This window comes from Cavia porcellus, unplaced genomic scaffold, assembly GCF_034190915.1.
Source record: "Cavia porcellus strain 051 isolate PalLab524CR breed Dunkin Hartley unplaced genomic scaffold, mCavPor4.1 scaffold_1, whole genome shotgun sequence".
Classification (NCBI taxonomy): domain Eukaryota; kingdom Metazoa; phylum Chordata; class Mammalia; order Rodentia; family Caviidae; genus Cavia; species Cavia porcellus.
In genome coordinates, this window is record NW_026947484.1 from 195,410,101 (window position 1) to 195,425,314 (window position 15,214).

General features: G+C 36.2%; 1 protein-coding gene across 5 annotated transcripts in view; it reads left to right on the top strand.

Annotated features, from left to right (window-relative positions):
- Positions 1–13,923, top strand: part of Rigi (RNA sensor RIG-I) — a 65,969-nt gene extending 52,046 nt beyond the window's left edge. For all 5 annotated transcript variants that reach the window (XM_063226782.1, XM_063226771.1, XM_063226777.1 and 2 more), the window contains 5 exons: positions 4,389–4,479; positions 8,177–8,344; positions 8,683–8,834; positions 11,353–11,496; positions 13,565–13,923. In XM_063226782.1, coding sequence (XP_063082852.1) covers positions 4,389–4,479; positions 8,177–8,344; positions 8,683–8,834; positions 11,353–11,496; positions 13,565–13,861 — 852 coding nt within the window. In that variant the 3' untranslated portion in view covers positions 13,862–13,923. The remainder of the gene's footprint in view (positions 1–4,388; positions 4,480–8,176; positions 8,345–8,682; positions 8,835–11,352; positions 11,497–13,564) is intronic.
- Positions 13,924–15,214: the final 1,291 nt, after the last annotated feature.

Sequence of the window (15,214 nt, forward strand, 5' to 3'; positions counted from 1 at the left end):
GTTGTACTTGAATTATCATTTGATCTAGGAACTAGTAATTTTTTCTTAATTTCTTCTGTAACTGGTTGTTATATAAAGTGTATTGTTTATTATCCATGTGTTTGCATAATTTCCTTGGGTTTTTTTTTTTTTTTTTTGCTATTGACTTCTAGTTTCATGGAACTATGATCTGATAATATTTTCAGGATAATTTTGATTATTTTGTATTTACCTAAACATGCTTTATGGGCTAGTATGTGGTCTATTTTGGAGAAAGTTACATTACACTGCTAAGAAAAAATGTGTATTCTGTTATGATTGGGTAGAACATTATGTAGCTGTCTATTAAGCTGGAAGGTTTGATTCAACTCTGATGTATATTTACTGATTTTTTTATCTAATTGATCTTTTTGTGGCTGTGGGGTTCTGAGGTCCCCCATTACAATTGTGTTTATGTTTATTTTCTCACTTATCTGCTCAATTATGTTTATCTGCTCATTGTTGTTTGAAGTTTGGTACACTAATGTTTATAATTAATTTCCTGTTGAAATGTTTCTTTAACCAATATGTGATGACCTTATTTGCTTCTTTTGAACAGTTTTCCCTTACTGTCTACTTTTTCTAAAAGTTAATAATTACTCCTGCTTTTTTTTTAGGTTCTCCATGCATGACATACTGTTTTCCATTCTTTGCTTTTTTTGTCTGTGTATTTCTTTTATAATTACATTTTATTTCTATGTAGTATTGGTTTTTGTTTTTTAATTAATTTGCCAAAAGGTGTTTTGATTGGGGAATTGAGACCATTCACTTAGAAGTATTACTGAAAGCTACTGACTTACTCTTGTACTTGTATTATTTTCCTGTTGCTCCCCTTTTTCTCCATTCTGCTTAACTATTCGTCTTACCAGATATATTCATTCCACTAGACTTTTTGGCATTATTGATTTTATTGTGTCTTTCTAAAATATCCATGACAATTTTTTATAGAGGTGGTTTGCAGGTCCTGACTTTTTTTAGGTGTTCTTTGCTATAAAATGCCTTATTTCTCCATAAATCTTGATATTGTTGTACAGGATATAATAATCTGGGTTGGAAGCTGTTTACTTTTAGGGCTTGAAACACATTATTACAACAAGCTCTACAGGCTGTAAAAGTTTGTTTTTAAAAGTCTAATGTAATTCTTATAGTTTTATGTCTGTGAGTTTTTCTTTTTCTCTAACAGAAAGATTCTATCATCGTGTTGGATTTCTGGGAGTTTGAGTATGATGTGGGGATATTCTTTTCTGATTGTGGTTATTTGGTGTTCTTTATATGTCACTTATCTGTATATTGTATTCTTTTGCTATACTTGGAAAGTTTTCTGCTGTAGTTTCTACAAACATGTTTTTTATGCCATTCATGCCATCTTCCAGGATTTTACTAACTCCATTTTATCTTAGGTTAGTCTTCTTTGCATTCTTTGCATTGTCTTTCAGCAGCTGGGTCCATTTTCCATATCTTTTGTTAATTTTATGGTATCTATGACTATAGCATTACCTGTATGAGATCTGTCTTTCACACTGTTTCCTCCTGTTGATCACTTACGCTGAGCATACTTTCAACAAAATTTTTAATCGGTGCTCTTTCATGGTTTCTAATTCTTTGCTGAACTGTTCATTCATGTTTTATATCAATTTTTAAAGCTCAGCTAGCTTTTTATTAGGGTGTCATTTAAGTGTTTGGATCATTGCGTTGTCCTTTTTCTATATAGTTGTATCATCTGTGAGCTCCCTGAGCACCTTATTGATCTGGGGTATGTTTTTGTGTTCTATTTATCTAGTTTTATAATTCAGCCATTTGACTTTTGATTTCCTCATCAGTGTCCTATCAGTCAGCTGGGAGAAAATGGGAGTTTTTGGAGGCATTTTGTTGCTTCATTTTCTCATACAGCGAGACCTCCGTTGTCAAACAGCTCCAAGCTCAAACTTTCCACTACTTCAACAGCAAAGTTTGGGAAAAAAAGTCTGCTTAGTGTTTGTAACTTTGCTTGATAGTTGAAATGAAAATACAACTTGAAAACACTTATATGGGTCAAGAAAGCATGTCTCACTGCACAAACTTTCTTTTCAAGGGACTAAGAGAAGCCAGCTATGTAACTATCTTAACTCCCTTGTGTACACATATGTTTTATCCATTTCCCTTTCTTCCTTTCCCCTTTCCCCCACTGGATATTCTTTTTCTATTCTGTTAAAAAGTCTTGTGAGCCCTGTGATTTGTAAACATTTTCTTACATGCCATGGCATGCCTGTTTTCTGTGATTTTAGCAGTATCTTTTGTAAATTGAAAGATGTTAAGTTTTGATAAACTGTAGTTTATAAATTTTTTCTGTATTGTGTCAGTAATTTTTACATCTCAGAGCCCTTTACTTACCTAAGGTCACAAAGATTTTTCTGTGTTACGACTTAGAAATTTCTTTCTTTCTTTCTTTCTTTTTTTTTTTTTTTTTTACGAGTTTGTATTCTCTAAACAACTTAGAAATTTCATAATTTTACAATTTATATTTAGGCCTACAATTCATTTTGAATTAATTTTGGTATGACAGATGAATTGAGATGCTGTTTTTTTAATATCCACATCTAATTCTTATAGCATCATATGTTGCCGAGACTATTCTTTCTCAATGAAACTACCTTAGTAATTTTTAAAAAAGAAAATCATTTGACCATATTTGCATGACTCTTTCTGTATTTTTCACTGTGTTCCTTTGACCTACACATCTGTCCTTCAGCCCATACTATACTGTTTTGATTACTGTGACTTATAGTCTTTTGTTTTGACTATTTGAGAAAAACTAGTAATATTACATCCATTGTTCATGATCCAGAGTCACACAATTTATAGTTAGGGAACAGAGATGAAAAATCAGGATTTTGTACTCTCTTCCAGTACTGTGTTATCTTCTCTTTTTAGGTAGAAATCTTGAAATGAGGTAGTGTGAGGTCTTTAACTTTTTTATTATGCTGTTTTAGCCATGTTCCCTTGCCTTCCTGTATACATTTTCAAATCAGATATTCATATTTGTGAAAAAAATCTGCTTAATATTTGGGTTTGCCTTGAATCTATAGACTAATTTGGGGAGAAATAACATCTTAACAATATTGAGTTTTCTCATCCATTACTGCAGGATATATCTTCTTTTATATGGGGCTTCTATATAATTAAGCTCTTGTTGAGTAACAGATTATCCCAAAACTTAGTGTCAGAAGACAACAAACATTTACTATATTATAATATCCAAGCATCAGGAATCTGGAAATAACTAAACTGGGCTTTTCTGGTTTGAGGTTTCTTATGAGGCTGCAATCAAAGTGTTGGCCATGGTTGTAGTCATCCTAGGGACTGTTGGGGAAGATTAACTTCCAAGCTTCCTTAACATGACTATTGAGAGGCTTCATAAGATGTGCTTCCAAGTTCACTGATGTGAACTTTTCCTTCCCAGCATGGCAGGTAGATTTCCTTACAGTAAGTGATTCAAGAGAGATGAGTGAAAGATTGTGTAACTTGGAAACCAGACACATTTTATAACTTCATCCCACAACTGATGTTCCATAATGTTTGTAATAGAAGCAAGCTACTAAGTTCAGTTTATATTCAAGGAGAGAGAATTGCATGGTGACTTGAATACAAGAGGTAGGGATCTTTGAAAGCTACATTAGAGGCTACCTACCACATCTTCAGTTTCTTTTGTAAATGTTGCATAATTTTTAGCATAGGGATTTTATATATATATATATATTTTTTGTCTTTTTCCTTTTTATCGGTACCAGGGATCGAACTCACGACTGCTTGCTTGCAAGGCAGGCACTTATGCCGCTGAGCTAAATCCCCAGCCCCGGGATTTTATATTTTTTAAGCTTATATCTACATTTTAATTTTTCCAACATTATTATGAATGGTACTTTTAAAATTGCATTTGTTTGTTGCTGATACATAGAAATACAGTTGATTTTGCATTGCAGATCTGTTTCCTGAAGCCTTGCTGAACAGACTTACTAATTCTCTGTACTTACTCCTATGAACTTTGCTTTTTTATTTACACTATATCTTGAAATTTAAATCATAATGAGCCACAAAGGTATATACACCATAGAGTTAATTATTGTCTGAAGTTCAAGGTTTGTCAGTATAAAATCCATCTGTTTATTAATACTGCTTTTTTATATATATTTCTTCTTCTTCTTCTTCTTCTTTTTTTTGTCTTTTTCCTTTTTATCGGTACCGGGGATCGAACTCACGACTGCCTGCTTGCAAGGCAGGCGCTTATGCTGCTGAGCTAAATCCCCAGCCCCTTTTATATATATATTTCAATATTGAATTAATATGAAGGATTTACAAGTAGTGGCAAACTGATAATTACTTTTCATTTTTAGGCTTTAAAAAAATGGATTGAAGAAAATTCTGCACTTAACTTTCTAAAGCCTGGCATATTAACTGGACGTGGCAAAACAAGTAATAAAACAGGTACTATATATAGTTAATTAGATTTAGTATAATATGTATAAATATATAATATAGTCAGATTCTTTATTAAATGCTTCTATCAGTTAGGGTTTAACCCAGAGAAATAAAATCAGTAAGATATTGTGCCTAAATATGGTATTTATACATGTTTCTACATTCATGAGTGCACAGAGATTTCTTAAAAGATATTGACTTACAGAGTTTGGCTCGCAAAGCAGCCTGAGACCTGTAGGGCAAGGAATGAGGAAGGAAAGATCAGTAATAGGATGGACCCTACAAGCATGAGCTGTTAGAAATCTCTGAGCTCAGGAAAAGCCAAATCTTTAAAAAGCTCAGCTGAATAGATTATACCTACCTAGTGATGTAAGATTAACTGGAAATAGAAACATTCTATTTCTATTGTATTGTTATTCTTTATTAAACTGCACATACACAACTCTTCTGTATAGTATATAAATTATACAGTTTAAAAAGTGTAAACAAACAATTCTGAAATCTGGCTAGAATGATTAAAGAATCTTGAGATTTGGGAGGATCCTTGGTCAGCCCTCATCCATACTTCCACATGGCTGTGTTCCCCACCCCGTAAGAAGAATATTTCATGCTGTAATCTATGCCCTGCAATGCAGGGCCTCATGCTGCTCTTACTTGGTTTGATTTATAATGGTCACCTGCCTCTTCCTGCCCTCCTAGCCCGCGGCATCATACCTGTACCTCCCCACATAGAATCTATAAACTTTATGAGTATGAATTCCAGACTCAGATTTCTGAAAATGTGCTTTACCACATGAAGCTCAATACCATGTTGGTATGATTAGAATTCAGAGTTCTCCGGAATCTTACTCCACTGTTGAGTCCAACTAGATTTCTGACTTTGTTATTTTCCTACAAATGAGCATTCAGAAAACATTTTTCTTCTTTCTTTGTTCACCTGTACATCCAACATGTACTTGGGACTTCTCTGGGTCAGCACAGGCCTCTTCCAAACAGCCATCTTCTGTGAACTCTCCGCACTGCCATGGTCTCCAGTCCATTTCTTTCACAAAATAGGAGCTGGGGTAAAAGTGGGTTCTTTAAGTATAATATTGTTAGCTGACAAACCGTAATCTACAGTTGCTGAATAAATGTTTGGTCATGAATAGATGCAGTAAAATAATTTTGCCTGAATTTTTTTTCTGGCCTATTCCTCTTCCTTTCACATCATGTTAATCTCATGTTTACAAAAAAAAAAAAAAAAAAAACAAAAAAAAAAACCCTGAGAAGTTTTACAAAAAGCTGCAAACAAATATGCAAAAGTTGCTAAATCTGAACATTCTTAAATTCCTATTTCTGTTGCCATCTTTAGGTTTCCTGTTTTGTGAATAATCAAGTTATCTAATCTCGGTGCCTCATTTTCTTCATCTGTAAAATGGAAAAATAGTAACAGTATCTAGCTCCTAGGGCTAATGTGAATGCATAGCAAAATTCAGCTTTCTCTGTGCTTTTGCATGACCTACTAGTTAAGAAGAATTTTTCCATTTTAAGTGGTTCAAAAAAGCAAATTATATTTTATGATATATGAATGATACATGAAGTTCTAATTTAAATGTCTTGTTGGGACATAATTATGCTTATTCATTTATGTGTTTTCTGGTTGCTTTCATGCTGCAAAGGCAGTGTTGAGTAGTTATGACAGCCCAATTCACAAAACAAAAAGTATTTAATGCCCAGCCTTTAAAGAAAAGTTTGCCAACTCCTAGTCTAGAATAGTGCCTGGCACATGGTGAGTACTCAATATAAGCTAAACATTAGCCATTAGTCACATATAGAGTTTTTACATGGTATCTGTGATTCAGTTGTTTGATTTTGGTTTTACTGAGAATACATGGACTTAAAAGAAATGAATGCTAGGTACGCATCTTTAACAAAAAGAAATCTAGATCTGCATCTTTCACAAATTTTAAAGAACACTCCAAAGTAAAATTAATAATATACAAGTATTTATTTTTAAGAAACGTTCTAAAAATAAAACTGACTGCACTTGAATTTTTATAAACTTGGAAGAGTCTTTTAAAAAACTGGGATCCCATTGCCAGCTAGGCAAAGGAAGGTAATATAATCTCTCTTCCTGCCCAAGGTAGGTCTTCTCTTTGGAGAGTGGAGATCATAAGGTGATTCAACAAATATTTAAATGTAGCTGTGTCTTTGAGTTACCATTGTGGGTACTGCCATAATCAAATGAACTGGAAGATTACTACATCCTAACTTCACTCTATGTTTGAATGACTTAAATTATCTCCAGGATCATATGGTATTAGAAAGTAGTTTCTGACTATCTTATGCAAGGTCCTTTCCTCCAATTAACAGAAACCACTTGGCCTGATCCAAGTAAGGAGAGCCAGCTGCTCAGATTTGGTCAGATTTGCATAGAACCTGCTCTCAGGAATTGTACTTGGGCTTTGTGGACAGTTGCAACTGAGATTGGGAGGTTGTCTGAATTTGTTCATCTGTTTCACTCTTTTCCCTTTATAAGTTGCTGTCTCTGATTCTTCATTCATGTACTCCCCATACCTTCCAGATTTACTACCTGTCTCAAAATCTCAATTCCAGGTTCTATGAGGGAAACTCTGATAGACTAAGTGTGGTTCAAGTGCTTGTTTTAACCCAGTAGCTCTCGCCAGGCGAACAGACTTTAGTTAAGTCAGAGTAATCTGATGCTCCAACAAACCCCAAGAATGTAACAATACAAGTGACTGCTTGCTTCCATTATAGTCCAAGACTAGAGGAGTGAGTGTGGACCTTTGCTCCATGCACCTCCTCTTATTTGTGCACTCAGGCTCCTTCTTTGTGATGGCTTTGTTATTTCAGTGGGTTCTGATCCTCTACTGTAACTTTTTCTAACCCACAGATAAGGAATAAGAATATTCTAGGGTCAGGTCAGGTTTGGAAGAAACATGGATTATTTCTGCCCCATCTAAGCGCAGGAGAAGCTAGGATTTATAACTCAGCTTTGTTCCCAGGGGCAGAAAGAAATAGGGTTTTTTCGAATAGAGATAGTATCAGTTCTTTGATAGAGAACATAATACTGCATGCCCTTATTCACCCTTAGTTTTACCCCAGAGAGTGTGGCAAGCACTGATACTTAAAAAGGCAGGGATGTTGGGATAGGCTAGGATGGGAAGATACTCTAGTAGTACACACTATTTGGGTCATAGACTTAAGTTCAAGGCTCAATTCTTCCACTTGTTAGCTTGTCAGTTTACCTCACCTCCAGAATCTAAAGCCCCTTATTTATAAAGGGGAGTCAAAACACTTGCCTCATTGACCTCGTAAGACTTTGTGAAGTTGCACTGAGCAGCTGTGAAAAGGTTCTGTCAGCTGTAAACTCCCATACACATTTACACTATTATCATGTTGATATTTTTATGAAATGGTCAATATTTCAATATTTGTTTTGGAATGACAGGGCCAAAAACACGCTGCTAGTAGGTGTCAGAACTGAGACTGGAGCTCAGGGTGGTATTATGACCGAGTCCCAGCTGTTAAAGATAAACAGCCACAGGAAAGGACTCTACTGCCTAGGGTTATTGGAAGATCATGAATGTAAAGCAGTCACTAGTACCTAGCCTGTGATAAGCATTCCATAATTATAGCCAGGTTTTCCAAGGGGAAGTTCCCTTCTCTGGTGAGTTGTTTAATGCCCTTAACTCTGACACAGGAATGACCCTCCCAGCACAGAAGTGTGTACTGGATACATTCAGATCGAATGGAGACAACATTCTGATTGCTACTTCCGTTGCTGATGAAGGCATTGACATTGCACAGTGCAATCTGGTTATCCTGTACGAGTATGTAGGCAATGTCATCCGAATGATCCAGACTAGAGGTGAGAAGCTTTGATGCCCTTCTGACATGGCTCCCATTTCGTGTGTCGGTGTGTCTGTCATTTTTGTCTTTATTTATGGTAGAGGCACAAGTAGGAGCCACAAGTACGTGGATTACGTATGCTGGATAGCCCAAGAAAGTTAGCCTTAGGTGGGCTGCTCCTTTATCTGTGTGTGTGGCATACAGGTACATGCCTGCATTTGATCTACCCTTTTAGCAGTTTGACTTCTCTAAGAAGCAGGATTCATTGACCATAATTAAATTTTAGGAATATCTCTTTCATCTATTCTTTTATTGTATCAAGTTTAAGTCAAAAACAAAATATTTATTTCCTGGTAGGCAGAGGAAGAGCAAAAGGCAGCAAATGCTATCTTCTGAGCAGTAATGCTGATGTAATTGAAAAAGAACATATAAACATAATCAAGGAGAAAATGATGAATGACTCCATTTCAAGACTTCAGACGTGGGATGAAGTAACATTTCAAAAAAGAGTAAGTCTGTCTGTTACTCCTTTAGGATCTGATCATAAACATGAATAGGGAACATGAGCATGGTTAGTATACTTTAGCATATTGTTTAGAATGTATTAGAACAGTAACTTTATATTTACAGTTTTGTGCTGTAGTGAACATTTTAAATTTGTTGACTCTGTGTGTGTGTGTGTGTGTGTGTGTGTGTGTCTGTCTGTCTGTCTGTCTGTGGTACTGGAATTGAACTCAGGGCTTCACATGTTAGATAAGCAATCGACCATTGAGCTATATGACTCTAGCTAAAATTAGTATTTTAAGTGTTAATGGGATTAAAATACATTTTAGGGCTATTACATGAAGTTCTGTTTTTATATCTAATGGTCAAACTGAGCTAGATATTTGCTGTTAATTTGACAATTCATCTTGAGGACCACTCTGTGGTACTGCAAGACACAGCTCTTCATCTTTTTCTTAAATCTCTGTTGGCAGAGAAAAGCTCCCAGGTCGCAGAACAGGTGCTAGAATGTTTACTTGAGTGGCTTATCTGCTCCATGGCGACCTTAATCATATTGTAATTTCTTTTGTAACACAGAAGCATGAAATCAGAAATACTAAAACAATACCCTTTGCAGTGAGCTGCATCCCCACCTCTGTATTTTGATATAGGGTCTCACTAAATCGCCTAAACTGTTCTCAAGCTTGCAGTCCCCATGGCTTAGCTTTTTTCTTTCTGGTCCTGAGGATTGGACTGAGGTCCTCACGCATGCTAACAAAGTGCTCTGCCCCTTGGCCGCATCCCCATTGATCTTTATCTTTTTATTTTGAGACAAGGTCCTAAATTGCCCATTCTAGACTAGAATTTGCAGTCCTTCTGCATTATAGCTGTATACTCTGGATTATAGATGTACACTCTAAGCCCAGACTGGTTTGTTTTTTATATAGTCTGATAGGCCCTAAAGTTCTGTCTTTTTTTTCAGTCTTTTTTTTTCTTCTCTCATTCAGGTTGGATCATTTCTATTTGATTTTTTCTTGTCCCCTCCATTGTTCTGGTGAGCTGATCCACTGAGCTTTTTATTTTGGTTATTGAGACCATTTATACTTTTTCATGTTTTAAGAATATTTGATTGCTCATTGAAGTGTTATTATGGCTGTTTTAACATCGTTTTCAGACTTACATCTTGGTCATTTTGGTACTGACATCCATTGATTGCATTGTTTCATTCAGTTTTAGATCTTAATGTTTCTTGTTATGAGTGTTGATTTAAAAAAAAATCCAGACTTTTTATAAGACTCTAGATACTATTTAATCTTCTGTGTTAACTAGGTTTTGTTTTGTTTTTTTTTTTTTAAACACATCATCACTGCATGCACACAGAGGTAGGAATCTAGGTTTCTACTCAGCCTCCTACAGATACCAGCAGGTGGGGCATTCTGCTGGTCACTGCTGGCTGGAGTTGATCTCCCTAGATGGTCTTACTGGCACCATGGATGAAGGGCGAAGGGGGCTACACTACTGGTCAACCCACTGCACGCCCTGGCTTCCTGTATGTCCAGATATTGGGTTACCTTACTGCAGCTTGGAGAGGTAGAAAATCAAGTTCCCACTTGATGTGTGGGGGGAGGTTGGGCAGGTTTCTTTTCTTTTTTCCTGTGGAGTAAAACAGTTATTGTCTTTTAAGTTTTCTGTCCACTAAGCTGTCCACTATTCTGGTCCTTTGGTAAGAAAAAGCAGGCTTTTGTTGAAACTTTTTTGTCTTTACGTATAGTATTTCAAGCCACCAAGTTCTTCATGTCCAAGTCTAGGATATATCAGGTGAAGAGAAAACCCAGGGAGGTGACCACTGTTTTATTCCCAGGACTATAAGTCTCCTGGCTGGCCTGCCTTCCCTGCTTCACCCTTGAAGTCTTTTATATATAATTTCCAGGGTTCTTGGGTGTTCTTAGCCAAGTGCCTAAATTTTGATTTAGAAAAGTCACAATATATGCATATATATATATATATATATATAAAGAACTCAGCAGTATTTTTTTGGTTGAAAGGGAGAAAGAAAATATTTTAGATGGTAGGGGCTTTTTTTTTCCTGTTCCACTCATTTGATTTATGCCTGCAGTGGGTATAATTATTCCTGAAATAGTCCATACTATGTAGCTATTTGTGAAGGATTTCTAAAGTTTTGCCAACTGTAGAAAGCATATGTAACTGTTTAATGAACACCTTCTGTCTTGTTATAGACATCTTTGAGGAAGGTATTGAAAGACTTCATTGGAGGGGCTGGGGATATAGCTCAGTGGCACAGTGCTTGCTTGAAAATATGAGGTCCTGAGTTCAATTCAAGACTAATTAGAAGCATTGAATAATGAGTTAGGAGAACCAGTAAAATTATCTATGAGATATTTACAAACAATACAAATAGATATCATATGGTCATAAGTTATATATGAATGATTATGTATGTATATATGTGTGTATGCATGCATTTATCAATGTATATGCTGGTTTTACTTGAGTTACTTTTGAGGCTTTTCTTTTGGCATGTAGATTTACCATATACAGAATCAAGAAAAATTCATCAGAGATAGTCAGCCCAAATCAAAGTTTGTCCCTGATAAGGAAAACAAAAGACTGCTCTGTGCGAAGTGCAAAGTCTTGGCATGCTACACAGCTGATATACGGGTGATAGAGGTAAGCAGCCTTTTGATACAGAATACCTGTTTTTTTCTTATTAGCACTGTTACTGTCTATTGGTGAAACATAAGAATAGTATTACTTACTGTGGCCCTGGTCCGTCTACCTAAAAAGTGCCACGTTCTTGCTGATACATGGAAGCTAGGCAAGTTGGTCTTACAGAAGTAGTGAATAGACTATTGGTCATTAGAGGCCAGAAATGGTAGTGAGGAAAGGAGTAGAGTGACCAGATAACAGGTACCAAAATACTATTAGGAGTTATTGAGCACAGTGGATAACTGTAGTTCACAACAATTTTTACATATTTTATGCAGCATTAAATGAGAACATTATCATGTGATGAATTTAGCAGGTATAACCCAGGCTCTTACGTATGATGAGTAATCCACTGCCCGCACACCAGATGGCAGGCAGAAGGCAGCTACATGTATTGAGGGTCATGGAAAGGTGTGCATAGGGCAAGTCCGTATCATCAAAGTGTGGCATGAAGAGAAGTGGTGCTGCTATGACTGGAAAACGTAAGTCTGCATACAGATCCCGTGCCCAGCACCCACTTCCAGATGGAATTTAAAGTGCGTGCTTAGGTGCCTCCCCTGAATCTCCAGGTGTTATTGACTGACAACATGCTGTGTCATCTCCAGATTCTCAACACACTTGTTATCCCAGAATCCACTCTGATCTTAATGAGATATATGAGTGGCCATACATATTCATAAGCTTTTAGTAAGGTTGAGGCAGGGTGAAGGTGACTGAAGGTCTGGCTAGAGGATCCAGACCTAGGCTAGGTTACGTGCGCTAACCTACAAGATCTGAGATAACCTGGGTTTCTGTTCTCTGATGCTCTGTCTCTCAGGACAGTGAAGTAAGACTGGCCCTAGGGTGCTAAAATTAAATGGGTGAAAGGGAGTGACTTCCTTAACTCCTTTGTCTCTAACTGTACTATGAGGAGCTTGAAGACTTACCATACAAAGAAATGACAAAGGTTTAAAGAAATGGAAGTGTTAATTACTCTGAGCATCACCTCCTGGATACATATACCAGATTATCACATTATGCCCTATTCTTTAATACAATTGTTTGTCAATTAAAGATATAAGTAAAAAAAGTTTACAAACACTGCCATGAGCCGGGTGTGATAGCCCATGCCTGTAACCCTAGCACTTGGTAAGCTGAGGCAAGAGGAACGGTGTGAGTTCAAGGCCAGCCTGGGATACTTAGTTGAAGGTCAGCTTGCACTATATAGTGAGACCCTGTCTCAATAAAACAAAACAAAACAAAATGCTGCCACTTAAATTATTATTAAAAATAATGGTTATGCTGTATGCAATGTAGTATCCTTGATTAGGTCCTACAACAGACATATTTTAGTGGAAAAATCAGTAATTTAGTTGCTAGTAATGTACAGATATTATCTTCGTAGTTTTAACAAATATACGAAGGCATGTATGACATTGGTATTTTGGCAAACTGAGTCAAATGTATATAAATACTACCTTTCCCTGCTGCATAAGAGGTCACAAGGGTTCCTTTGTAAGTTCAATGAAGTATCTTATACACCTTTGACACAAACATACAATGAAAAACATAAAAAAATTCCAAACACACACACTGTGCACTAAGCATACAGCAGCAAAGGTGTGACAGTTCCGCAGACATGTGAGCTACTTCTGCAACATGTGAGTCACCTTTGTGATGTTTGAAGCTATGAATGCTAGTAATACGAGGTCTGTTTGTGTTTGTGAAAGTTTGCAACTCAAATATTCATAAGTTGGGAACTTACTATAAATGGATCCTAATCTGACTACAGGTGCCTCCATTATTTACTTTACTGTAAAATAAGGATTCTACTTGCTCTTCAATTCCGATTACTGTGAGATGTTTTAAAGTTACAATTATGCACTACTTCTTTTTTTTTTTTTGTCTTTTTCTTTTTCATTTTTATCGGTACCGGGGATTGAACTCATGACTGCCTGCTTGCAAGGCAGGCGCTTATGCCGCTGAGCTAAATCCCCAGCCCCTATAGATTACTTCTAACATTTTATGTTGTCTAATCTTTTCATCTTAGGAATCTCATTATACTGTGATTGGAGATGCTTTTAAGGAGCACTTTGTAAGTAAACCACACCCCAAACCATTGAGCTATGGAAATTTTGAAAAGAAAGAAAAGATATTTTGTGCCAGACAAAACTGTGGACATGACTGGGGAATACATGTGAGGTACAAGACATTTGAGATTCCAGTCATAAAGATTGAAAGTTTTGTGGTGGAGGATATTGTCACTGGACTTCAGAAACAGTACCCAAGGTGGAAGGCCTTTCCTTTCAAGAAGATAGAATTTGATGCTACAGAAATGTCTAAATGACCTTACATTCTTTAGCTACAGGACTGATAACTTGGAATAAAGAAATAAGTCGGTGGATACAACCATGGATTACTTGTTATCTTCGTGAAAATATTTTCCATAAGGCTGATACTGTATTGAGTATTTATGTTAACTCTTTTATGCCACTCTTTGTTTTAAACAGCATGTACTGTAGCACATACAAAGCATGCTAGTGAATTGTGGCACTGAATACTTTATAAGGCAACAGAACTCACAGTACTTGAAGAAAAATTTAAAATTGTCTCTATACTCCTGTCCAATTGCCAGTAAACATAATAGTTACTCAGTACATGTTAGCAGGAACTGAAAGTTGAAGTTTTTTCTTCTTTCCTTCCTAAAGCTATTATACACTGTTTTGCCCTTAATAATCTACTGAAATAGTTCTTTTCAACTACCAAAGATTGGTAGCTATTGACACTTCTTGGTACTTTATTTGGTCTCTTTACCACTTTGAGCCTGTTGTATTCCTTTTTTGAACTGTCCTTTGGCTTATTCTCTCCTGATTCTTCCCCTTCTTTTTGGTTCCTCTTTGCTGATAAATGAAGTGTAGATAACTCACTATATCAGCATATATGTTATGTATACTCATGTTTTCTTCATAACAGTGTGTAGCACAGTAATCATAACACTATAGTAGTCAGCTTTTATTAGGGCACGGCACGTCCTGAAGTTTTGTTCTTTTATTTTGTTTTAACTCTTCTCTGTTGGTTTGGTTCTTAACCTACCATTTCCATAGTCCTCTCAAGCCATTTTCCAGTAGTAGTTGGTGTTTAATGCTTAGACTGTTCTCAGTTAGCTCCTGGGATGGTACCGATGAGGTGGTTTAATTTGGCTGTCTTTTCTACTTAACACATTTGCTGATGCTTCAGAGAGCTTAGTTTGGGGTTTTCCTCTCATCGAGATGAGTGTCTTGAGTTTTGTTATTTTCATCAGACCAAAGTACTTTAAGTTCAGTTTGGAGAAGAATCTCTAATCTGCATGCTTAATAGCAAGTTAAGCTTCTTCCTAGAACAGATTCAGATTAGTTGTTTGTAATGCATTAGGACCATCAGTGGCCTAATCAAAAAAGCTACAGAGATCCTAGAATATTAATCTCATGTTCAACAAATATAACCTCTTTCAAGTAAGACCTATTTACATCTAAAGGCAATTTGGAGCCACCTTTACTCAACCAGTTAACCCTGGACAACAGTTACCCCATTGATCTCCGGATTATAGTCACCTTATTTCTGCTTGATCTGATGAGCAATATTGCTGGCCAGTAGCCAGAGAAAATTACCAGTTACCTAAATTCTATTTGTTTTCTTCATCTGTAAAACAGAAGGGCTTTTA